At 52.5% G+C, this 24,566-nt stretch overlaps 1 protein-coding gene across 2 annotated transcripts in view; it reads left to right on the top strand.

Annotated features, from left to right (window-relative positions):
• Nucleotides 1-15,805, top strand: part of SPOCD1 (SPOC domain containing 1) — a 28,762-nt gene extending 12,957 nt beyond the window's left edge. Inside the window, exons 3-16 of one of the 2 annotated variants that reach the window (XM_050794505.1) lie at nucleotides 4,486-4,527; nucleotides 5,570-5,746; nucleotides 6,047-6,169; nucleotides 6,323-6,377; nucleotides 6,700-6,784; nucleotides 7,589-7,748; nucleotides 7,866-7,982; nucleotides 9,465-9,590; nucleotides 11,969-12,080; nucleotides 12,307-12,457; nucleotides 12,766-12,916; nucleotides 13,479-13,568; nucleotides 13,854-14,040; nucleotides 14,978-15,805. In XM_050794505.1, coding sequence (XP_050650462.1) covers nucleotides 4,486-4,527; nucleotides 5,570-5,746; nucleotides 6,047-6,169; nucleotides 6,323-6,377; nucleotides 6,700-6,784; nucleotides 7,589-7,748; nucleotides 7,866-7,982; nucleotides 9,465-9,590; nucleotides 11,969-12,080; nucleotides 12,307-12,457; nucleotides 12,766-12,916; nucleotides 13,479-13,568; nucleotides 13,854-14,040; nucleotides 14,978-15,627 — 2,226 coding nt within the window. In that variant the 3' untranslated portion in view covers nucleotides 15,628-15,805. The remainder of the gene's footprint in view (nucleotides 1-4,485; nucleotides 4,528-5,569; nucleotides 5,747-6,046; nucleotides 6,170-6,322; nucleotides 6,378-6,699; nucleotides 6,785-7,588; nucleotides 7,749-7,865; nucleotides 7,983-9,464; nucleotides 9,591-11,968; nucleotides 12,081-12,306; nucleotides 12,458-12,765; nucleotides 12,917-13,478; nucleotides 13,569-13,853; nucleotides 14,041-14,977) is intronic. The other variant, XM_050794514.1, reaches the window with a different exon arrangement.
• Nucleotides 15,806-24,566: the final 8,761 nt, after the last annotated feature.

The raw sequence follows: 24,566 nt of genomic DNA, 5'->3' as shown, positions 1-24,566 counted from the left end.
GGCATGAGCCACCGCACCCGGCCTATTTTGTGCTTTGCGTATGTTTTGCATTTTGGCGCTTTCTCCCTTTCATTGCCTCCTTTTGGATTATTTTTTCTTACTCCTTTTTATCCCGCAGTAGTTTAGATGTTTCCTATCCTCAGTTTATATTTTTTTGGTGGTTCTCTTAGAAATTTGAGTACAGGCCAGGCTTGGTGGCTCACACCTGTGATCCCAGCACTTTGGGAGGCTGAGGCCGGCAGATCACAAGGTCAGGAGATTGAGACCATCCTGGCTAACACAGTGAAACCCTGTCTCTAATAAAAATACAAAAAAAAAAAAAAAAAAAAAGCCGGATGTGGTGGCGGGCGCCTGTAGTGCCAGCTACTTGGAAGACCTAGGCAGGAGAATCGCTTGAACCCGGGAGGTGGAGGTTGCAGTGAGCTGAGATCATGCCACTGCATTCCAGGCTGGGCGACAGAGCGAGACTCCATCTCAAAAAAAAAGAGAAAGAAAGAAAGAAGGAAAGAAGGAAAGAAGGAAGGAAGGAAGGAAGGAAGGAAGGGAAAAGAAAGAAAAAAGAAAGAAAAGAAAGAAATTTGAGCACAAATAGCTAACTTATCAAAGTATAAAGGTAGTTACAATGTTTATCTTCCTCCAAAATGATATAGGGATCTTGGAATGCTCTACTTCCAAGTGTGTACCTTTCCAATTTGTATGTTGTTGTTATCCAGTAAATTGGTCCTATCTCTTTTTTTTTTTTTTTTTTTTGAGACGGAGTCTTGCTCTGTCACCCAGGCTGGAATGCAGTGGCACGATCTCGGCTCACCGCAAGCTCCGCATCCTGGGTTCACGCCATTCTCCTGCCTCAGCCTCCTGAAGCTGGGACTACAGACACCCGCCACCACGCCCGGCTATTTTTTGTATTTTTAGTAGAGACGCGGTTTCACTGTGTTAGCCAGGATGGTCTCGATCTCCTGACCTCATGATCCGCCCGCCTTGGCCTCCCAAAGTGCTGGGATTACAGGCATGAGCCACGGCGCCCAGCTCTTTTTTTTTAAATCCCCAAATTACACATTGTTATTATAGTTTCATACAATCAGTGTTTGTTTGGATTTAACAACATCTTCATCATTTTGTTGTTTTTTTTTTTTTTTTTTTTTTGAGACGGAGTCTCGCGCTGTCGCCCAGGCTGTGGCGCGATCTCGGCTCACTGCAAGCTCCGCCTCCCGGGTTCACGCCATTCTCCTGCCTCAGCCTCCTGAGTAGCTGGGACTACAGGCGCCTGCCACCGCACCCGGCTAATTTTTTGTATTTTTAGTAGAGACGGGGTTTCACCGTGGTCTCGATCTCCTGACCTTGTGATCCGCCCACCTCGGCCTCCCAAAGTGCTGGGATTACAGGCGTGAGCCACCGCGCCCGCCCATCTTCATCATTTTCTTTGCTCAAAATTCTTCCTTTTGTCTCAGCTTTTCTATCTGGGATTGTTTTTCCTTCCTTCTGCCTCAGGTTTATCTTTTAGCATTTTGTTTATTGAGCAAAACAAAATTATCAAGAAAAATAACAGCTCTCGATTTTTTTCTATATCTTTCTTTCTTTCTTATTCTTGAAAAGTATTTTGTCTGGGTGCACAATTGATAGTTATTTTCTTTAAGCACATTGAAAATACTATTTTTCTATGTTTTGCTTTTCATTATTACTATTGAGAAAGTAGCTGTTAGTCTAATTGCCATTCCTTTATAGGTAAAATGTATTTTGGTGAATGGGATCATAGAATAGTAGTCGGAGGTATGGCCTCTAGAATCAGACGGCCTGGATTTAAATCCCAGCTCTTTGGTTTTCTAGCTGTGAGACACTGGGCAAGGTGATCAACCTCCCTGTGCCTCTGTGTGCCTTAGGTTCCTCTTTTGTCAAATGGGGGAGATAATAGTACTAGTACCTCATAAGACTGTGGTGAGGATTAAGTTAACTAATATGTAAAGCACTTGCCACAGACAAAGCACATTTTAAGTGCTATTCAAGTGTTAGGTATTATTTTTTCTCTTTATGCATGTAAGAATCTCCTTATCATGAGTGTTGATGTGTCTAGGTATGAATTTCCTTTTATTTATTCTGTTTGAGATTCACTGAGCTTTTTGAATGTGTAAATTTTTGTCTTTTATCAATTTTGAAAAATTCTTAGCCCTATTTCTTTAAACACTGCTTCTACCCATTCTCTTTCCTCTCTGCTTCTGGAACTTTAGACCTACCTTCCTTCCTTCCTTCCTTCCTTCCTTCCTTCCTTCCTTCCTTCCTTCCTTCCTTCCTTCCTTCCTTCCTTCCTTCCTTCCTTCCCTCCTTCCCTCCCTCCCTCCCTCCCTCCCTCCCTCCTTCCCTCTCTCTCTCCTTCCCTCTCTCTCTTTCTTTCCCCCCACTCCTCCTCCTTCCTTCTCTCCCCTCCCTTCCCCTCCCCTCTCCTTTCCTTTATTTTGAGACAGCGTCTTGCTGTGTCACCCAGACTAGAGTGCAGTGGTATGATCACTGCTCACTGCAGCCTTGACTTCTAGGGCTCAAACAATGTTGCCATCTCAGCCCCCTGAGTAGTTGGGACTACAGGTACACAACACCACGCCTGGCTGGTTTTTTTTTTCCTTGTTTTTGTAGAGACGGTCTCGCTGTGTTTCCCAGGCTGCTGTCGAACTTCTGGCCTCAAGCAATCCTCCTGTCTCGGCCTCCCAAAGTGCTGAGATTACAGGCGTGATGTGTCTCTTAGTGCTTCACAGTGTCTGTGTGAAGATTCTGGATAATTTATTTAAATGTGTTGTCCAGTTAGCTAATTTGTTTCAGCTGCATCTAATATGCTAGTAAACCTATATATTGAGTTTTTAAATTTTAATTAGGATTGTTACATTTTTCATTCCCAGAAGTTGTGTTTGGTTCCTGATCAAATCTGCCTGGTTGTTTTTTGTAGTTTTTTTTTGTCCTTCACTCATGTGTTCGTGTCCTCCTTTTATTTCTTCAAACTTACTATACATACGTAGTTTGTATTCTGGTCTGATAATCCTTCGCTCGCCTCATTCTCCTGCCTGTTGTTTTGGAGCCTCACAACGTGGACGTTAGGACCCCTGAGACGGGCCAGCCAGAAGGCTTTGAACTGTGAAGGGCTGGTCCTGATATTTTTCCTGTTGCTCTTCTTCACACACCCCTGTTTTCTTTGTTTTTTCTCCCTCTTTCTCAGTTTACTTTTTTGAAAGGCTGATTCATTTCCATGGTTCAAAAAAACAAAAAAAGTGAAACTCATCTTTCCCGGCACCCAGTCGCTTCCCTACTGGCAGCCTGGGTTATATAGGTTTTTGCAGATACTTCCTGTGATATTTTATGCGTATTCAAGCAAATACAAATTTTAAAATTCATTCTGCCTGTAACACGAATGATAGCATACCACACGTATTGTTCTTGTTTTTAATAAAAAATATGTTTCTGGTTGTAAAAGAAATACATGCTCATTTTGAATAGCATGAATACCCAAGTGTCTACAAGTAGAAAGTCAAAGTCTCCCTGGAATTTCATTCCCCAGAGATAACCTCTATTATGTATCTATAGATATATATGTACATAAATGGGTTTATGCAACAGATATTGTTCTGTAACCTATTTTTTCTTTTTCTCCCAATAATACTTCATGACATCTTTCCATGAATCTTTCCATGTCTCCACATAGCCCCACAGCTAAGTGCTTGGGCTTTGGAGTCAGACAGAGCTAGGTTCTAATACTAGCTCTGTAGCTTAGCAGCTATAGGACTTTTCACATCCTCTCAGAGCCTCAGTTTCTTCATCTGTAAAATGGGGATACAAATAGTATATACCTCATGGTGTCGTTCTGAGACCTTAATAGCATGAATGATGTGCTTCCTGTGGGGTCAGATACTTCACAAGCCCTCAACAAGTGGTAATTTTTATGATGACTTCCTTACCCTTTATAAGCCACATAGAATTCGTAGTGCAAAGTGTCACCATTTATTAACCATTTCCCTTTGATGGGCCTTTTTTTTTTTTTTTTTTTTGAGACGGAGTCTCACTCTGTTGCTTAGGCTGGAGTGCAGTGGTGCAATCTTGGCTCACTGCAACCTCCGCCTCCTGGGTTCAAGTGATTCTCCTGCCTCAGCCTCCTGAGTAGCTGGGATTACAGGTGCCTGCCACCATGCTTGGCTAATTTTTGTATTTTTAGTAGAGATGGGGTTTCACCATGTTGGCCAGGATGGTCTTGAACTCCTGATCTCAGGTAATCCACCCACCTCGGCCTCTCAAAGTGCTGGGATTACATGCGTGAGCCACCACACCCAGCCTGATGGACTTTTTTTAATTAACCATTTTCCCTTTGATGGACAACTTTTTTGCTATAAGTACAACTCAGTGAACACTGAACACATAACCCTTTCAACAAGAATGTCTTCTTTTTGTGAATTCCCTGCCATGGGGTGGCTGGGTCCTGTGGATTCTAATCTCTGCATCCTCTTTCTCTCCAAGGAGGAAGTGAAAATACCCCATGGAGTGAAGCTTGTGTGTTACGTAGGTTTTTACGTTTTATTACTGCTTTCTTCCTCCGTTTCCTCAGGTAGGGTGGAGTGGCAGGGCTCCTCCACAGTAGATGTGGAGATCCTACCCCCACCCAGCCTGCCCTGCCCCAGTGGATCCTAGTGCTCCTCTCCCTCTATAATGTTGTAATGTTGGATCTTAGACTTTTAGTTTCCTGCAGACCTTGGAACCTGACCATTTCATGATCATTCATTCAAGGATTATTAGTCTTCAGACTCACCTACTTTTAAAACAATCCCCTATGGTTTGCAATAAGTGAAAAGAATTGAAACACACTTAAAATGGGCTAAAAGCCTAAAGAAAGCAAGAAAAGAGGAAGGAGAAGGGGGATCTTGTTACAATAACACCTTACTCTCTACCAATCCTGTAAAGGTACACCTGCCAGGCTCAAAGTTAACACTGAGCTTCCTGGCAGCCATAGCAAAAAGGGGAGCAGGATAGACTCCATAGTTCATTAGAAGAACAAAATCTGTGCACCTTGAAATGGTCATGAAAGGATTTCTTTAATCAGCAATAGAGGAGTGATCAGCAGCCTTACAGAGTGTAAGCCTTACAGATGACTACATTTGGCTGCTTCAAGGGAGAGGCAGACAAGTCAGTGACCCCTGAAAGGGTCACGACAGAGCTTTGAACAGGAGGAGGTGGAGTCAGAACAAGGCGTGTCCCTTCTGATGAGATGCATCTGTGGTCAGAAGGAGGGTGAGAGGGTCCTGGCACAGAGTCCAGCTAACTGTGAATGTGACTGGGGGTTAAGGGGGAAGTTGAGAAAGGATGGGGATGGAGACAGGCTCCTCTCTTGGGACAGAGGCTAGCCAGGTCGCAAGCATTCACTGAACACTATGTGCCAGGCCTTTTCCAAGCTTTGGGAATTCAGGGGGAACCAAGACAGGCGTATTCTCTATCCTCAAGGAGCTTATAGTCCAGTGGGAGATTACAATTACAGGTGAGGTGAGCACTCTGAAGGCGGGGACAGTGGCTGGCCCTGCTTGCTTCTGAAGTGCGATCTCCCTCGTAGCTGGGTTCCGGGCCAGTGATCCAGCTCCTGGGGGCCGTCAGCCACGGCCAGGCAGGGGGGCAGCTGCCGCCAAAGCTGGAGGTTCTGGAGGACCTGATGGAGGTCAGCTCACCCTCACCTGCCCAGAGGCTCAGAAGAAAGAAGAGGCCCGTGGCGCAGGGCCCCGCTGGGTGCCAGGTACGGAACGAGCGATGCCATTTAATCCTGCGGGGAGAGGCACCTTCACACCTGATTCACAGAGATGTCCCTGAGGCTTAGACAGAGGGTGCCACTTGCTTGCAGTCATTCAGAATAGCCAGAGGCAGGGTTAGACCCCAGCCTGCATGCCTGGCCTGGGCTCCATGTGTACTTCCTTCTGCAGCTCTGAATTCAGGGTGGACTGGTGGAGGGAGGGGCTGGGCCTCCAGTGCATCTGGGGAGGGAACAGTCCCTGGCCTCCATTTCCAGCTAACTAGCTTGTCTGCTCCCTGCCCCAAGGTTTTCCAGCCTCCTCCAGGAGGCACAGCAGGGGACCCTGGTGGCCTCTCTCACCCCTTCTACCCTCCAAGAAGCGGTTCCCTGGCCCTTGGCGACCCCACCTCGGACCCTGTGTGTCCCCAGGTGAGTGCTTCTGCCCTGGCCACGTGCCTCCTTCATTGGAGCATGGGTCAGGGAGGATATGGGAGTGGGGAGGTGACTAGAGGAAGCAGTGTCCCCTGGGCTGGAAGGCTGGGCCCACCAGAACAGCCTCAATTCCTCACACCTCCCCCACAGAGTGGCCCAGTGGAGGCTGAAGAGGAGCCTCTGCTGGAGCGGGCAGAGGACTCAGGTGAAGGGCCCTGGAGGGAGCCTCCTCTGCTGGCCCCTGGCTTCCAGAGACTGTTGGGGTCTGGGGAGGACAAGGGCCCAGCTCCTGGCCCCAGCCCCTGCTACGACTCTTCTTTCCCCACATCCCATCAGCCTGTAGCTCCTCCCCAAAGGGGTGGGGGCCACTGGCTGCCTGGTCTTGGCTCCCAGATGGATAGAGGGAGGGGTCTAGGTCTTCGAGGGTGGGACCCCTCTCCGGTCTGCCTAAGCCCGTCAGTCTTGAGTCAGCCCCCTCACCTTCCCCCTGGGCACCCCTGGGAACTTGTGACACTCTCTCCCCACAGCTCAGCTCCAACAGGAGAAGCCATCCCTGTATATCGGGGTGCGGGGCACTGTTGTCCATTCCATGCAGGAGGTGCTGTGGACTCGGTGAGACCTTGCTCCCCACTCCCCTGACAGCCCAAGGGCCGCCCTCACATGCCCCCATCTCCAGGGCCTTGCCACGTTCTAAGAGCTTCTGGGTGTCTGGCTAACCCTGTTTGGTAGCTGTGCCAGGTCTCTTGCCCACACAAAGAGCCAGTGGAGAGCTGAAATTTGAAGCTGGGTCTCTCTGGCTTTAAGGCTGTGCTTCCCCATTCAGCTGCTGCAGTTCTCAGCCTCGGCTCAGGTCCATCCACGTCAATATCACCCGCAGCAAATACTTTCACACAGTGAGAGGTTGTGCTGGGAGCGGCTCAGAGATCTGAGCCCAGAGCTCTCATTTGCTGATGGAGAGACCAAGGCCCAGAGGGGGTCAGACTTTGCAAAGTCCACATAGCAAGTCAATGACAGATGACACCGAGGGCCAGGGCTCCGTTCCCTCCCCCTGACTCCTGCCTTACTCTGACCTGATCCCAGCTTCCTCCCCTCCATGCATCCCGTGGGCCAGAGATGGGTCATGAGCTGGCGAGTCAGACAATCGGGTTTCAAATCTTGCTTTTGCCACTAATTACACGGCTGTGAGTAAGCCCCTTATTTTCTCTGAGCCCCAGTAACCCCATCTGTAAAAGGCGAATGACCCTATTTCCTCCTCACAGAGTAGGGATGAGAATAAGTAGGTTCCTGCAGGGAAACACCCATGACAGGAACAAGTTGGCCCAGACCCTGCTGCCCACCCATTTGCCTCCCTCTGGGATGAAGTGCCTGGAGAGCCTCCTGGGCTCAGTGCCCCCCGCCCTGCCCTGGCCTCTACAGCCTTCGGGAGCTCCCAGACTTGGTGCTGAGTGAGGAGGTGGTGAAGGGCATCGCTGCTGGCATTGAGGCAGCCCTCTGGGACCTGACGCAAGGCACCAACGGCCGGTACAAAACCAAGTACCGCAGCCTGCTGTTCAACCTGCGGGACCCCAGGAACCTGGTGAGCAGGGCTTTGGGCTGGGCCGGGTCCCCTCTCTGAATCTCAGAGCCCCTGCAGGATGCTGGAGTGGGGGAGCTCTTTCAGGGTATGGTGCAGCCTTGCCCCCTACTCCCACAGGACTTGTTTCTCAAAGTGGTTCATGGAGATGTCACCCACTACGACCTGGTACGGATGAGCTCGATGCAGCTGGCCCCCCAGGAGCTGGCCCGCTGGCGGGACCAGGAGGAGAAAAGGGTGAGTGCTAAGCCCAGTCAGGATGGGTGAGGGGATGTGGGGGCAGTGTGGGTGGCCTGAGGTTGGAAGAGGGAGAGACAGAGACAGGGAAGGAGGGAGGAGGAATTCAGAAAGACAGAAACAAGGAAACGGAGAAGGCAGACAGGGAGTCAGAGAGACCCTCCCCACAAGAGAAACAGGAGAAGGGGTGGAAATGAAAGGGACTGGGGATGGAGAGCTTGGTAGAGATGTGACACACTTGGTTTTCAATGGAGCTGGACTGTGGGGTCGGGGGCTGGGGGAGGACTGTGGTGAGACCTGGAGTCTGGAGTCCTGAGGTACCTCTCTTCCTATCCCAGCTTCAGATGCCCTGGAAAAGACTGGAGGTCTTCCTGGTACCCCAGGTTGAGGGAGGGGCCCCATAGCCCCCAGGATTCACAGCTGTGTCCCCATGTACCCTGTGGCCGTGGGTCTTTCCCTGCCTGGGGTCTGCTCTGGGACAGGGAAGCTGTGGCACTGAGCGGGCTTTGGAGAATGCTCACCTCATATTTGTTGGTGGCCCAGTGAGAGAAGAAGGGACTGATTTAGGGGCTGAGGCCACTGGGATGGGGCGAGGCACTCCAGCCCCTGCTCTGGAAGACACCGAACTGATTAGAATGAATAACCAGAGTCCATCAGGTGAATCTGTCCACTAGAGGCTGAGCTTCTGTCCAGGCTTTGTGGGGGCCAGGGATCAGGACCGCCTTTGTAATTTGCGGGAGCCAGTGCAGAATGAAAATGTGGGGCCCTTTGTTCAACAACTGCTGAGAATTCCAAGGTGACAACAGAGTGCTAAACCAAGCGTGGGCCTCCTAAGTGCGGGGCCCTGAGTGATTGCACAGATCTCATGCCCACGAGGCTGATCCCCCCAGAGAGGAGCAGACCCCCTGTCCTCCAGGGGTTGTTAGAAAAGGAGAGACAGGTTTTCGGGAAGCATTGCAGGTAGAGTGACATTGATCGACAGTAAGACTCACAACTAGCATTTACTATGAGCCATGTTCCAGGCTAAGCACTCTATATATGTTGTTTAATATAGTTTTAATTAAATTCCTACAGAACAGATAAACTGAGGCTTAGAGCAGCTAAGTGCTTGCCCCAGGCCATACCATCTTATGAATTTTATTAATGGCCCAGTGGGAACTCCAGAGCCTGCACTCTTTCAGCAACACCACACCCTTCCCAGAAGAGGATGAGGTACAGTCAGAGGTTGAACTGACCTGGGGTGAAAGCAAAATCTAGGAAGGCTTCCTGGAGGAGGCAGGACTTGAAGGGTGAATCAGTGGAATATGGAGAGGTAGCGCTAAGGGTGGAGGGCTTCCCAGGGGAAGGGTATGACGGAAGTAGAAGTGTTGAGGAGAGGAGAACCACAAGAGAGGGGCCTCAAGGGAGGAAAGTGAGCACTTGGGCTTTTGATGGCCAGAGGTCCCCTAATTGGGCTCAGCTTGGGCTGCTCCGCCTCTTCAGGGCCTGAATATCATTGAGCAGCAACAGAAGGAGCCGTGTAGACTTCCAGCCTCCAAAATGACCCACAAGGGCGAAGTGGAGATCCAGCGGGACGTGGACCAGACGCTGACCCTGGAGGATCTGGTGGTAAGTTGGAGCGTGACCTGGTGCTGGGCAGAGCCCATGCCTGGGGGTCCCACGCCTCGCCTCACCAGCGGTGTGGCCTTGGGCATGTCACCTGACTGCTCTGAGGCCCACTTTGTTTGTGATAAAGTAGGGACCGCGATCCTTAATGCATAGGGGAACATGGGGTGGGACAGTGCTGCTGGCACAGGCCTGCCAGTGCCTTGTCACTGTCGGTCCTCCTCCTTTTGGCCTTACCCCAAGGTCCCCACATGAGTGGCATTAAGTCCCATCATCATAGTCATCCCCAACCTCAGGCATTCTGCCCAGACCTCTGCTGGGAAGCAGCAGGCTACGCTGTTCCAGGCAGTGACTTTTTCAGATGGAAGGAATGAAGACCCACTGTATTCAGTGGATTGGTTTAGGGATGCTCCAAGCAGGGAACCACCCGGTGCCCTGGCAGTCCTTCCAGAGGGCCTCCTGGAACTTGTCCTCAGACCTGGAAAGCCAACAGGAGTGACAAGAGTCTAGGGGTCTTGGCGCCGAGGGTCTGCTCCATCCTTATGTCCATCCTGCTCCTTCCTCCCCCTTGGCCCCGGCTTGCACATAGCCTGACATGGTGACTCAGCAGCCCCAGAATCCGTGAAGCCATCATCTCAGACTCCTGCAGTTGATTAGAACTTTCCCTTGGCTCCCTTCGGTCATTCTCAGAAGGCCACTCTGGCTGTAGTTGAGTGTTGTGTGCGTCAGATGTTCACCTGGGTCTCATTAGCTGCGTGTTCAGGAGAGGGGTGCAGGGCAGGTCCCTTGAACTATATTCAGTCAGTCAGTACATTTATGGGCACCTACCAGGTGCCAGGCACGGTTCTAGGCACTGGGGAAGTGACAGTGAACAGACAGAAATCCCTGCTCCCCACTCCTACCACTAATATTCAGGCCAACGATTGGGAGAACTTCTACCTGTGCCAAGAGGAGCCCCAAGGGGTGTGGCTGCTCCCCAGTCTAAATCAGTTTGTATTCCCTGAACAAACTGAAGGCAATATAGGAGAAAAACCTAGATAGCCCCAGAGAGGAAGAGAGAGAGGAGGTGGGAGGGGAGGGGAGGGGAAAATAACACATGATAACAATCTTTACTGTTTATTGAACACTTGCTATGTGCCCCTTTACAAGCAGTGTCTCATTTACATCTCACAATGGCCTAGGAGATCGGTGCTATTCCCTGGCCATTTCTGGGGTGCAGAACCTGACGCCATTTACACAAGGTCACATGTGTGTGGTGGGGAAGCTGAGATTTGAACCCATCCTGTCTGACTCCAAAGCCTGTGCTTTGAGACTGTTCTGGAGGTGGTTGATAAGAGTAGAGTTTCAAAATCTTCTTAAATTGTCCTAAAGCAATGATTGTTTTATGTTTAAAGCTATTTCTAGTATGAGGAAAAAAAGTGATTTGGCAATAGACGTCAAGAGTCTTTAAAATGTTCCTTATCCCTGATTCTGTCATCTGCTTCTGAAATCTTATCCTAAGGACATAATTTAAAGTTTAGGAAACTACTTTCTGCACAAAAATGTCCTCACTGCTATTTAGTAATAGTAAAAACCTGGAAATGACCCAAATGCATAGCAACAGAGGTGAGGTGTCCACTCCAGTCTCACCCCATCACAGCAGTGTCTATGGGGACTATATGACGTGACAAACGCCTCTGCTATTATTAGTGGACAAAAAGAGAACACTAAGTTGAATATTTTATCCCAGCTATTTTAGGAAAAGGACCCCCAAGCCCCGTGTATAGAAAATGATTATAAAGGGCAGGGTGCGGTAGCTCACGCCTGTAATCCCAGCACTTGGGGAGGCCGAGACAGGCGGATCATGAGGTCAAGAGATCAAGACCATCTTAGCCAACCAACATAGTGAAACCCTGTCTCTACTAAAAATACAAAAATTAGCTGGGCGTAGTGGTGCACGCCTATAGTCCCAGCTACTCAGGAGGCTGAGGCAGAAGAATCGCTTGAACCTGGGAGGCGGAGGTTGCAGTGAGCCGAGATTGAGCTACTGCACTCCAGCCCAGGCAGCAGAGCGAGACTCCGTCTCAAAAAACAAACAACAACAAAAAACCAAAAACCAAAAAAACAAACAAACAAAAAACAATAACAAAAGAAAAAGATTATAAAGGAATACCTAGAATATCAACAGTGGTCTCTGAGTGGTGGGACAAGAAGGGATTTTCTTTTTAATTTTCAAGTTTTGGTGTTTTCCAAATTTTCTTTATGAGTTCACAGTATTTTCGTAATAAAACAACATTTATTATTGAGAAAAATAAACCACATCCTGGGGCCCTCTACCCATGGAGGGCTCCTGGCATCCCCAGCCACCTTCTCAGCCTACCCCTCTGTCTTCTGCCTCCCAGGGACCGCAGGTGTTCATGGACTGCAGCCCACAGGCCCTGCCCATTGCATCAGAGGACACCACGGGGCAGCATGACCACCACTTCCTAGACCCCAACTGCCGCATCTGCATGGGTGGGAGGGGACACGGGAGGGGTGCAGGGGTGGCGGCCAGGCTGGGGCTGAGCATGCAGTTCAGCAGCAACAGGGATTTGTGGCCTGGGGAGAGGGTGGCAGAGCGGGGGTGCCTGTGCCCCAGGTCACCTAGAAAAGCACCTGGTTCAACCCTGGCTCTAAAGCCCTGGACTGGCTTCAGTGCCACTGCTGCCCTTGTTTCAGCTCCTGCCTCTGCTATTTGTAGACCGGGAGTCCTTGAATGAGCTGCTAGGCTCCTCCAAAGCCGCCAAGAGCTGTGGGGACAATATCTTCCAGAAAGCCCTAAGCCAAACTCCTATGCCTGCTCCAGAGATGCCCAAAGCCAGGGAGATGCCTCCCACAGAACCACAGGACAGGTGTGGGGTTGGGAGCAAGGAGGTGGATAACCCAGCAGGGCTGAGCGGGAGGCCACCAGCTGGGGCAACAGACATAGCACTGGCTTTTTCTGTGTGGCCTTGGGCAAGTCTTCCCTCCCTTGGGAGCCTCATTTTCCCCATCTGTGCAATGGAACTAATCATCCCAGCCTCCTGGCTGCCCCCTGCACAAGATCAAGCTTGGGCCAATGTTCCAGTCCCCACAGTGGGGACACAGGATCTGCTCTGAAAAGAAAGGAGGTGCTGGGGGAGTCCTCATGGCCTGCTCTGTCTTCTATCCCTCCCTCTAGGGTTCCTCCATCTGAGCTCCAGGTGTCTGCTGCACCCACAAAGGCCCTGCCCTGCATGCCACCCTGGGAAGGGGTTCTGGACATGTTCTCCATCAAGCGGTTCCGGGCCAGGGCCCAGCTGGTCTCGGGACACAGCTGTCGGCTCGTCCAGGTGCACCTGCCTTCCTCGCCAGGGACTCCCTTACACACTGACCAGCCTAGGCAGCCTCTCTCTTTTGTTTTCCTTTCCTCTCCTCTCCCCTCCCCTCCCCTCCCCTCCCCTCCCCTCCCCTCCCCCTCACATTCTAAAACAAGTCATGGACACTCCTCTCTGTGCCTGGCCCTGTGCGAGGCATGGGAGTAAATGAGATGTTGGTCCCATTCCTACAGAGACAAACAGGGCGAAAGACTCCTTGTCACCCAAAGCACATAGCAAGAAGGGCCCAAAGGAGGGTTTTAAGAGTGATCGTTGAGTGACTTAATGATCAGCTAAAGTGTTGGATGAGGGCAGAGGATAGAGGAGGGAGGGAGGGGCTTCGGAGAAGTTGTAGATTAGCCAGGAGAGGCTGCAGACCTCCATGGGGCAATTAGAGCTTTCTGGGCAGCCACCGAGGGTACTGGAATACTGCCTGCCCATCTTTGCCACAGGCTGCAACCTTCCAGGTGGCTGGGAATGCGTCCACCCCGAGTGGTGGGAAGCTGGGGGGCTGACTGGCCATCCTTCCTGCCCCCAGGCTCTGCCCACCGTGATCCGCTCGGCAGGCTGCATCCCCTCCAACACTGTCTGGGACCTTCTGGCCAGCATCTGCCCAGCCGAGGCCAAGGTAACTGCCCACTCTTGGGCATCCCTTCTTTTCCTAGCACCTTACTCCCACCCTTGTGCCCCCTCCCTCTCCATTTCCAGAGCAGAGGCCTGGCTTGGATATCTGGCTCTAGTTCCCAGAGTGACTGCAGACTCACTGTGTGACCCTGGGCAGGTCCCTCTGTTTCCTCCTCTGGAAGATGGGGACATACTTTCTTATGGGGTTCTCAGATTTCAGGGAGCCCAGGGGTGTTGGCAGGAGCAGAGGATGACTGCACTTACAGCTGCTCTCCTCCTGCCACCTCAGGACGTCTGCGTGATCAGACTGTGCCCACATGGGGCCCGGGACACCCAGAACTGCCGCCTGCTCTACTCGTACCTCAATGACAGGCAGCGCCACGGCCTGGCCTCTGTGGAGCACATGGGGATGGTCCTGCTGCCCTTGCCTGCCTTCCAGCCCCTGCCCACCAGGCTGCGCCCTCTGGGGGGCCCAGGTGAGTGCCCAGTCCCCATACCAGACCCTGCCCCTGCTCATTTGGTGACCAGACCAGGCACGGTTGACACAGTTACCCAGCAGAGGCAGGCACATCTCAGAAGGGAACTCCTTACCCAACCAGGCAAATGTGAGAACAATGACAGCAATAGCTGATGCTTGGATATCATGAACTGCGTGCCAGCCATTGTTCTAAAAGCTTTACCTAGACGAATTCTTGTAGTCTCAAAATCACTCTATGAGAATGGTACTGTTAGACTAGACTCTCCATCTCATAGACGGAGAAACTGAGGGAGGAAGAAGGCAAGTGACTTGTCGAAAGTCACACAGCCAGTCAGTAGCAGAACTGGGCTTCACTCCCAAGCAACATGGCTTCAGAAACCTGGCCCCTAACCACCACACCACACTGCCTCTCAAGGTAGGCACCCTTGAAGAGAAACTCCTGGGACACCCAGGCAGCAGGACAGAGGCAGGACCTACACACACTTGACTGTAACTGTCACCTCAGAGAGGAGGGAGAGAGGTTTCACCACAGCCGCGGGGGGACCAAGCTCGGCCTCTGTGCACAGACACCCTCCACGGTGTGGCTCCGGAAAGCAGCGAGGGTGGCGGTGGGGCTTTACCCACTCCTGAGCAAAGCGCTTGGCCTTTTGACGCTCCATGTCCTGAGACAATGAGGTAGACTTTGAGTCTGTAGAGTCTTCAGGTCAAACCATCCATATCCCAGCCTCAGCCGGATGAGCCTTAATCCCACAGAGCTCAAATCTTCCAAGACAGTCCCATCTTCCCACTTACTTTTCCCAGCATCTCATGGGCCCCATCTCACTTCGGAGAAGCCCTTCCTGGGATCTAGCCTCCAGATCTGCTGCAGCTAAGCTGAACACAGTTCTCCCTCACAGGCCTTTGGGCTCTTCCTGTCTCCCCTCTTCTTTTCCCAGGTCTGGAGGTCACTCACTCAAGTCTGTTGCTGGCTGTGCTGCTCCCCAAGGAAGGGCTTCCAGACACAGCAGGGTCCAGCCTCTGGCTGGGGAAGGTTCAAAAGATGGTCTCCTTCAACAGTAAGGTGGAGAAGAGATACTACCAGCCAGATGACAGGAGGCCGAACGTGCCCCTGAAGGGCACCCCTCCCCCAGGAGGTGCCTGGCAGCAGAGCCAGGGCAGGGGCAGTATAGCTCCAAGGGGAATCTGTGCTTGGCAGAGGCCCCCCAGAGGCAGGGGGAGGCTCTGGCCGGAGCCTGAAACCTGGCAGGGTCCTGGGCGAGGGCAATGGCCCCCAGAACCAGACTTGCGCCAGTCCCAGCATCCCTATTCAGTAGCACCAGCTGGTCATGGCTTTGGCCGTGGCCAGCACCTCCACAGGGACTCCTGTCCCCACCAAGCCCTGCTCCGGCACCTCGAATCCCTGGTGACTATGAGTCACCAGCTCCAAGCCTTACTGTGCCCCCAGGACAAGAGCTCCATTTCCTGCCCTCTGCAGTGTCTGTCCAGCCGCCTTGCAGCTCCAGAGCCCCCTGGCCCAGCCCCTGACTCCTCTTTGGGGATTACAGATGAAGCTGGCTCTGAGTGTCCCTTCCCTAGAAAGGCCTGACCCTCCTTACCCACCAGAATGGGTTTTGATGCCCTCACTAGTGTTGAAGCCTGTTCCAGAGAGAGACGGGGCTGCAAGGAGAGGATGGTTAGCTCTACCCACCTGCCCTGTTTGAGCTTCTTGTTTGACAGTGTTTGCTGTTGATTTTTTTGTTCAATAAAGAATTTGGCAAAATTGGGATTGCATCTGCTAGCTGGTCAGGAGAGCCCCTGGTCCTGGTCCGATGGTTGGGTGGGTGTGTCAGTGAGTGTCTTGTGCACAAATGTGCAGCCTTGCTCATTGCTGATCTGAGGTCCTGAACCATCACTGTGCCCCAGGGCACAGCTATTGCCACGGTAGTTTCTGGAGGCATTTTGCAAGTATTCTGAACTGGAAGGAAGAGGAAGTGGTGGGAAAGACAGTAGGACCAAGGTTGGGGGTGGAGAGAGAAATGGACAGAGCCTTTTGGAGGATCACAGACATCAAGAGATTGCTAGAGAGAAAAAAAGAGCAAGTTGCAGTGGTTTTTAAATTTTTCAGTTAATACTAAGATCTTTTTCCTTTGACTAGATGGGGAAGGACAGTACATACCTCCACCCTATTCCCTCCGAGTCTCTGTGTCTATGTGCTTCTGGGGGATCTCTGTGCATGGGTGTGCCTGCAAGCATGCGTGAGTATCCGTGTGAGTTTCATGGCCTGCCTGTGTGTAGGTCTCTGTTGAGGAAGTCAGGAGATCCAGATTGAGTGACTCCTCTCTGTATCTCTTGCCAGATCCCAGAGACTGGTATTAGAAAGTGTCAAAGGTCTTAGCCTTGGTGGTGGGCATTCAGGGTGGGGTTGGAGACTGCTATTAGGGTTGGATGGTGCTGCCTTGCCTTGGGGCTAGAATAATCTTCTAACAGCAGCTGTAACTGTCAAGTGTCTCATGTGGGGTGTACGTCGTGAGAACTGAGTCTGCGGACTGATGGGGGAACCAGCTGCCAGGGCCAAACCAACCCAGCGTGGGGAAAGGGGCCTGGCTTCCAGGAGAGAACCTCTAGAACCCCACCCTTCGCCCCGGGCCCAGAAGGGCCCTAACTCCCTCCTTGCCCACCCCTTCGCAACGTCCACCCATGTACAGGCCTCTCCCTGGACCCTGCCGGACTGGGAGGGGTGGGGCGATGTTGGGTTGGGGGAGCCCCTCTTCTCTGCCCCATGAGCTCTGCGGCTGCCCTACCGGCGGAAGACAGCAGAGGGGGCCCTCGGCCTTGGGATGGAGGTCGGGGCTGGCAGGACCGGAGTCAAAGCTGGGGGTGGGGCGAGGTGCGGGAACTCAGCGGAAGGAGTTGGAAGCGGGGGCGGCATGGGATGCGGGGGCGGTGCGGGTGAGGGGCAGGGAGAGGGGGCTGGACAGTTGAACCGGGGGAGGAAGCGGGGCTCCTTCGGGAACTTTTCCGGCTCGGAATGGCCTGGGAGTGCCGCAGCCTCCGCACTATATGCAAATGACGCAAATTACTATGCAAACCTACAGCTCCGTTTTGAGCCCACAGTTTGGGTGGTTTTCCTAATGCAGTTGGTACGGAGGGAAACGACTGTGCACCACCTCCCCTCCAGGCCCAGGGCTTCCTCCAGAGAGCTGCCAGAGCCGCTCTCCTGGAGCACGCAGGGAAGAGCGAGCTCTGTACTCTGGGCAGGGATGTCCTTTGGAGGCTTCAGTTTTCCCCTCTGTAAATGGGGGTGATAACGCGGCTCTGTAACAGCTCGCCAGTGGAAGGGCTGTAGGTGGGCCCCGCAATCCTGCAGCCTGCTAAACGTGACACCCTCCCCCACCCTCGCCACCTTTTGGCCCCAGTCCACGAGCCCCTTGCCTCTCTGTCTTGGCAAAGGCCTGGAGCGAGGATTAGGCATGACGTTGCTAGGGGGCGTGGCTGGTGGTTGCTAGGCTCCAGGGACGTTGCTATGCAACGCTGGGCGGGTCTCGTTGCTAGGCCGGAGCTGGAATCGCCCCGGACCCAGAACGGACACGTTGCGCCCTGGGTTTTAGTGGAAGGCGCCCCAGGCTACCAGGGATCGCGACGCTGCTCTCCCGGTGACTTTCTTCGGGCCTGAGCTTCCCCCAGCTGGACGCAGTTTCTGAGGGTCCTTCCGGTTCACACACACTGTCACTCCGTGAGCCTCTTGGCTCCGGAGTGAAGAACGCTGCGTCTTTGTGCACGTGTCTGTGCGCCTGCCTGTTGTGGGGTGGGGGCGCAGAGCGGGTATCGCTTTTGGATTTCCATAGCAACTGCTCCTGTGTCACCCCATTGCTCCCAAAGGTTTGAGCGGTTGCTTGTACAAATTTACATATATCTGCATGTCATTAACATAGAGGCGGGGCCGGAACTTGTTGGGGCAACTATCCCTGGACGGTTCTCTTTGCTGCTTCCTTATCCCGTCTGATGGGCACGTGGGCTGCGCATGCGTGTTTCGCCTGTCCGTGTTCTCATACGTGGGGTGGATGAGTGAGCTGTGATAGTGACCATCAGTTCCCTTTCCCCACGTCCCCTTATTGAACCCTTAGCATGAATCCATCCAGATATCCCTGACTGAAGACACTCAGCTTCCCAAGCAATGCCAGGCCTTGTTGGCACTCCAATTCTGCCCTTTTCTGGCTGTGTGGCCTTGCACACGTTTCGTTGCCCTCTCTGTGGCTCAGTTTTTTTCTCTGTAAACAGGGATACTAATCCCTAACTTACCAGGTTCCGGGAGGGTTAAACGGGATGCCACTTTTACACACACCAATTGCTGCTTTCTGGCATATAGTGTAGCAGGACGGGCCGCAGACAAAACTCAGACACCGGATTACAGAAGGAAGTGGTTTATTCTGCTGGGAGCGTCCACAGATTCGCATCTTAAAAGCCGAGCTGCCCAAAAAAGAATTTCTTGACCTTTTTAAAGGCTTACAACTTTAAGTGGTCCACGTGAAAGGGTCGTGATAAATCAAGCAAGCATGGGAAACGTGACTGGGGGCTACATGCATCAGCTAACAGAACAGAAAGTTTTATAATGCTTTTTTCATACAGCATCTGGAATTTACGGATAACACAAGTAGTTTAGGTCAGGGGTTGATGTTATTACTATTACTTTTTTTTAACTCCTAGGGCTGGGTGGTGGTGCCAAGGTTGTCTGGCTATTTATCTTACTTTTGTTTTTTTCCAACTTTTTGCTTTCTCTCTTTCCTCCTGTCTTGTGAACTGGGCAAAGTTGGGGGGAGGAGGGCGGCAGGAGTAGTAATGGTCTCATTCCTTAATAGTAGGCACTCAGTGGTACTCCCTTCCTCCTTCCCTGGAGCCTGACTCTTCTCAGAACCCAACCAAAGCAAATCAACTTCCACTGCCGCTTAAGACATGCCAACTAGACACCAGAAGAACTTCCAGATGTCAGGGCAGACTGGATTTGACGCACAGGATGAGGACTATTGGTTTCCCTATTTGTCCTCCTTGGAAGCTGGAGGTCAGGTTGGTGAGCGTGGACCCTCCTCCCGCCTCCCCCTTACAGCCTTGTCTCTCTCAGGGAGCCCACTGGTTTCCAGAAAACTTGCTTTCTTGTTCCAAAGGCCTAGAGCCTGAGACGGCTGCAGCAGTGACAGCTGAGCTTGGGAGGCCCGAAGACCAGGGTGGAGCAGGTGGTGGCTGAGGAAGTACCTTCCAGGACTGAGGTGTTTGGGATGGAGCAGGACTGGGGTGGAAGGGAGACTGAGAGCAGAAACTGCTTGGAGAGCCACATGTCTGTACCTTTACCAGAGAGGACTGGGGAACCCTGGGGCCACCCCCTTGCCATTTCTGAGCCTGAGTTTCCCTGTTGTAGGCAGTAAGGACTCCTCTGTTGCAACTTGTGTGGGGTGTAAGAAATCAGCTCAATATGGAGAATCCTCTCGTTGCTGCAGCTATGGTAACAGTGCTGTGGAGGGAGTTCCCTGTTCTTTGCGCTGTGCAAGCAGAAGCCAAAAGGGACCCCTAAAGTGTGCTGGATAGGAGCAGCAGAACTCCTGGAGGCTCTTGTTCATTTAAAAACTGGGGTTGGCTCCTATCCTAGGTGGAGGAAGATTGTTGGTGATGGACAGGGGTATAAGAACTGGGTTCCAAGGGATTGAGTGGTTTCCTGGAGGAGATAGGACTGTATGGGGCCATACTCTGCAGTTGTCACTCTGACTGCTGTATGCAAAACTGCTGTCTACTGGTGGATGGCCGTGGGCCAGCCACCTGTGCTCCACAGGTGAGGGTTCCAGGGACAGGCTGTGAGCCTGGCAGTGCCCGGCTGGCCCGCCTGTGTCCCACTCTGGGGGCCAATTAAGTCTCCATCCCTAGCCGTGCCGATTAACAGTTAATAAGGCAGCAAACACCTGCAGCTATGGAGGCGAATTAAGAGCAACAGTCGGCATAATACACAACCCAATAAGTGAGCAATTAACAACCGGAGAAAGATTAATAGAAGCAATTACGTCCTACTCGGAGCTCTGTAAATACAACTGTCAACGGCCAGGGTATTCAGTTCAGTCCTGCCTGGCCCCACCCCAGGCCACAGCCTCTGTTGGCAGGGGTGCCCACTGAGCCAGACTGTGGATCCTGGACCGCAGAGGCATGTACACAGGCACAGATATGCAAATGCACACAGAGATAAACACATCCAGACATAATCAGAGAGGTGGCCCACAGAATGCAGTCACAAAGATATAAAAATTCCCCACTGTCTCACATACTCACATTCACACAGTCGAGTACACACAGCACACATAGGGCCTTCCAGAAGCATATACAGAGACACACAGAAAAATACCCACAGTGTCACAAAGATACACTTTCACAGAGCTAGAGCCACACAGACTACCAGTGACATTCACATATACAAACTTAGACGTGTACACACACACAGCTTTCTACTCATAGGGTCACATGTGCATACAACCCTCCTGTGATGCCCTTCAGAGGATTGTCCGTAGTGGGTGAGGGCAGCAGCAGGGCACTGGACTGAGAGAGAACTGGCGTGAACTGGAGAGAATTGGACTGAGAGAGAACTGGAGGGTGGGAGGGGACACAGGAGTGACAGAATGTGTGTGAAAACATGGAAGTGTGTCTGCATGCATGTGACTGTAAGCATGTGCATCTTTACAGGAATGTGTTTCACCCATGTATGGACACATTCCTGTGTGTAAACATGCCTGTGTCTATACGTTTGTCTGGCTGCATGAGGTGAGTGTCTGTCGTGATGCCTGGGTATATGTATGTGTGCTGTGCCCAGCAGATCTGTGACTACACTTATGGGTGACTGGATCACATGTAATCATGCTGTGCTAGTGTCCATGTCTGGGTAATTGTGTGCCTGTACTTCCGAGTGGCTTTACACGTATCCTGTTTCTGTGCTGGGGCCGGGGAGGGACGCTTGCCTGGGAAGCCTGGGATGGTGCCTGAAAGCAGTTGTCTCCCCACCGCGCACCACCGGAATGGGGCTCAAGGACAGGCAGGGAAGCTCTCAGGCTGACTTGGCTTCCCTCACAGGGACTTCCAGCCCCTTTCAAGAGATAGACATGGAGGTTAATTTCTCCTGCTTGAAAGCTGAGCCAGGAATTCACTGAGCACCTTCCTCTTAAAGTCACAGCTCCAGTCCCCACTGGGCTCAAGCCTTCCCCACCCTTGTCTCCACCCTGAGCTTCACTTGGAAAACCCCCAGACGTGAGACCCATGCACTTTGCTCACGTTCTGGGGCGTACACTGTCATGCACAGAATACAGTCACGCAGACACACAAACATGGCCAGTCGTGAATACGAACACATCAAATGCTGCTTATTGTCATACCCCGACCTAGCCACTGTGTGCACTGGCTGGCCACACACACGAAGGCCCACACAGCTGTACCCCCACATGCCCACTCGTCCATCACTCTCTGAGATGAGCCGAGTGCCAAGCCGGGGGGCCCAGAGGGGCATCCTGCGACAGGTCCCCCCACCTTCCCCAGCCTGGCCAGATGGTGGAGGCTGACAGGCCCCAAGGGAGATCTCCATCACCGCTAACCCGCTGGCTGACAGGCGGGCACTGAGGCCTGGCTCCGCCAGAAGCAGGCCGGGGTGTAAATAAGGAAGTAATGAGGCTCATCAGCTTCTCCCCTCAGCCCCCGCTGTCCTAGGCCAGGATAGAGCCTGTCCCAAGGTCTCTCATTCACAGTCAGACATCTACAGGACACGGAAGGACTTGGTTGAATGTGGGCATTCTCCCTCTAATGCCACAGGCACGGGGCCCCTTCTGCAGGGTGAGCCACTCACCAGGCCAGAGCTGACCTTGCAGAGAGCCTGCCTCCCCTATCTGCCTCCCACCATCTAATCAAAACAGGCAGAAAACAGTAATGTTCAGGGAAACAGATCTGAGGGCCCCAAAGCCAAATAGTCTGTCTGTCAGTCTCTTCTTCCATCAGTCCGTCCAGCCTTCTGTTTGACTTTTATTCACTCAGTCCTTGTTTTTCATTTATTCACTTGCTCATTCAGTCATTCAGCCAATAAAGACTTTAAACAAATCATGACATTCAGTCCAATGACCTGGCTGTCCTCCTGGCACCCCTGGCCTGGGGGTGCAGGAGCTGGGAAAGGAGAAAAGGGGCCTGGGCTGTGAGGGAGGAGGAAGAGGAAGTGGAGGGGATCCCCTTCCCCTGCTTCTTGCTCAGTCTCTTAAATGAAAGAGAAGGGGCTTCTGCAGCTGGAGAGAAAAAAAAAGCCAAATCCTAGGATAATGGATAATAATAGCTAACGCTTACGCACTGGTACTCTGTGCCAGGCACTGTTCAAATTGCTTTACATGAATTAACTCAGTTCATCCTCATAACAACTCTGAGAGGCAAGTACTATTATTAACCCTACTGGGGGGCACAGGAAGGTTAAGTAACTTGCCCAAGGTCAAACAGCTTGTCAGAGCCACCCCAAGTGTTTAAAGAGCCTAGGGCAACAACACAAAAGGAGGTCCCCAGCCCTCTGCCCACCCCCCTTCTCATCCTACCTTGGGCTCCATCCTGCAGTATAAGGGCCCTTGTATGCATGCCTGTGGGCACCCCAACACTCCAGTCCCTGCTTGGTCCACACTCCTGGCAAACAGCCACCCTTTGGGCTTGAGGAGGAAGGATGCGCATGGGAAAGTGGCTCCATAGACCCTGGTTGCTGGCTTAGGCCTCCTTGGGCAGGGAATTCCAGGGTTGCGGGTTGGAATATGGCCTAGAAGGGGACTGGAGCTCCGGGTGGACCCTGAACCTTTGAATTCCTCACCCCCATGCAGAAGAGGGCCAAAGGGTGTCATCTAAAGTGGGACCCCAGGGCATGGACCTTGTTTGCCCAGGTCTGAGAGTCCTGGGGACAGTAAGTGGCAGGTCCCAGATATCCCAGGCATTCCTGCCAGAGAGGCCCTCTCCCGAGACTGGTGGGGGCTGAGGTTTACTTCCTCATCCCAACTCTGACCTTACCAAGTTCAGGCCATTTCCACCAATGGGTACGCACCCCAGCTCCATGCTGGGTGTCAGGGTCTGTTGAGGAGGACTCAAATTGTTTTCTTACTGTAAATTGAGCAGTTATGGTTGTATTTATTTGTGGGGTACAAAGTGGTGTTATGAGTTTTTAATATACTGTGGAATGATTAAATTAAGCTAATCAGCATATCTTGCTTCTCAAATATTTAACTTTTTTTGGTGATGAGAACATTAGAAATTTACTCTGTTAGCGATATGTCACCCCTCCCTCTCCGTTTCCGCCAACATTCCCATCCCTCCTGACCAGGGATTGGGGAAGAAGTGGAGGCTCCTGGGATTGGATGGGGACCTTCCCCATCAACACAGCCAACCCCTGCCTCTGCTTCCCCAGGATTCCTGCTGGGCCTCCAGAGGCTTTTCCACACAATTTACCAGGCCAGGAATTTCGATCTCTGGTGCCAGCCAGGCCCTTGTTATGCAAATATAGGGAAATGAGATGCAAACAGAGCCGTCCCAGATTAACAGAGAAATCCCTGGCAGCTGGAGGAGTCACCTTAAAGTCAGTTCACCCCAGCTTCCCCAGTACCCCTCTCCCAGGCTCTGTCGGGCTGGGCCTGCCTGGCCCCTCCCCCTCCTGGCCACCACTTTTCTACCCCCTCAGAAGCCTGCTCAGACACAGAAAGGGGCTGGACAAGGGGGGCCACCAAGGTTTGTGCAGCAGCTTGAGATCTCTGCCCCCTCCCCTCACTTTAAAGAAATCCAGGCAGGGGTGGAAGTTAGCAGGGGGTGGTGAGTGGAGCTGAGCCAGAGGGAGACCCTCTGTTTTGCCCCATAGAAGAGGGAATTCACACACACACACATGCACACACACATGCACACACACATGCACACACACAGTTGAGAGTGAGAGCAGCCCCTGCAATACACACATATACACTTACACTGGCAATGACACGTAAGCCTCGCAACACCACCCTACAGGCCTGGCCAAGCTCCCCTTCCCCTGATGCCATCAGTCAAAGCACAGACACTCAGAGGCTGCAGTGCAGAGGGCGAACAGGCTGTGTCCCTGGCCTGGGCCCTGGTGGGTGGTGGGTGCTGCTGGTAGGCCCCTGGCTGTATTTGAAGACAGAGGAAATGCAAGATCCCACCTGGGGCATGACCCCCAGGAAGGAGGCTGGGAGTGTGTGGAAGAAGCCGCAGCATGGATGCTGCCCACCAGAACCTCTTAGGGTGTTCAGCTGGTGTCTATGCCCTGGGCGTGCCCGGGGGAGCCTGGCCCCTGACCGGCCCAACCAGCCCAGGCCCAACTTCTAAAAATAAGAGCCGAGAATCTCAGCCTCTGGTTGGTTCTGCAGGAGCCTGTTGCCTTGGCAACGCCTTCTCAGAGGCCTCCCTCCTGGCTGGGCTGCCCCGTTGAGCTGCGGGTCCCTGTGCCAGCCCCCTGTGCTGGCCTCTCTGCCAGCCAGCCCTCTGCCCTGTCCTCCTGGAGGAGGGTGG

This window comes from Macaca thibetana, chromosome 1 (assembly GCF_024542745.1).
Source record: "Macaca thibetana thibetana isolate TM-01 chromosome 1, ASM2454274v1, whole genome shotgun sequence".
In the NCBI taxonomy this organism is placed as follows: Eukaryota; Metazoa; Chordata; class Mammalia; order Primates; family Cercopithecidae; genus Macaca; species Macaca thibetana.
The sequence above is the reverse complement of the archived record's forward strand: the minus strand, read 5'-3'. Positions and strand labels throughout refer to the sequence as shown.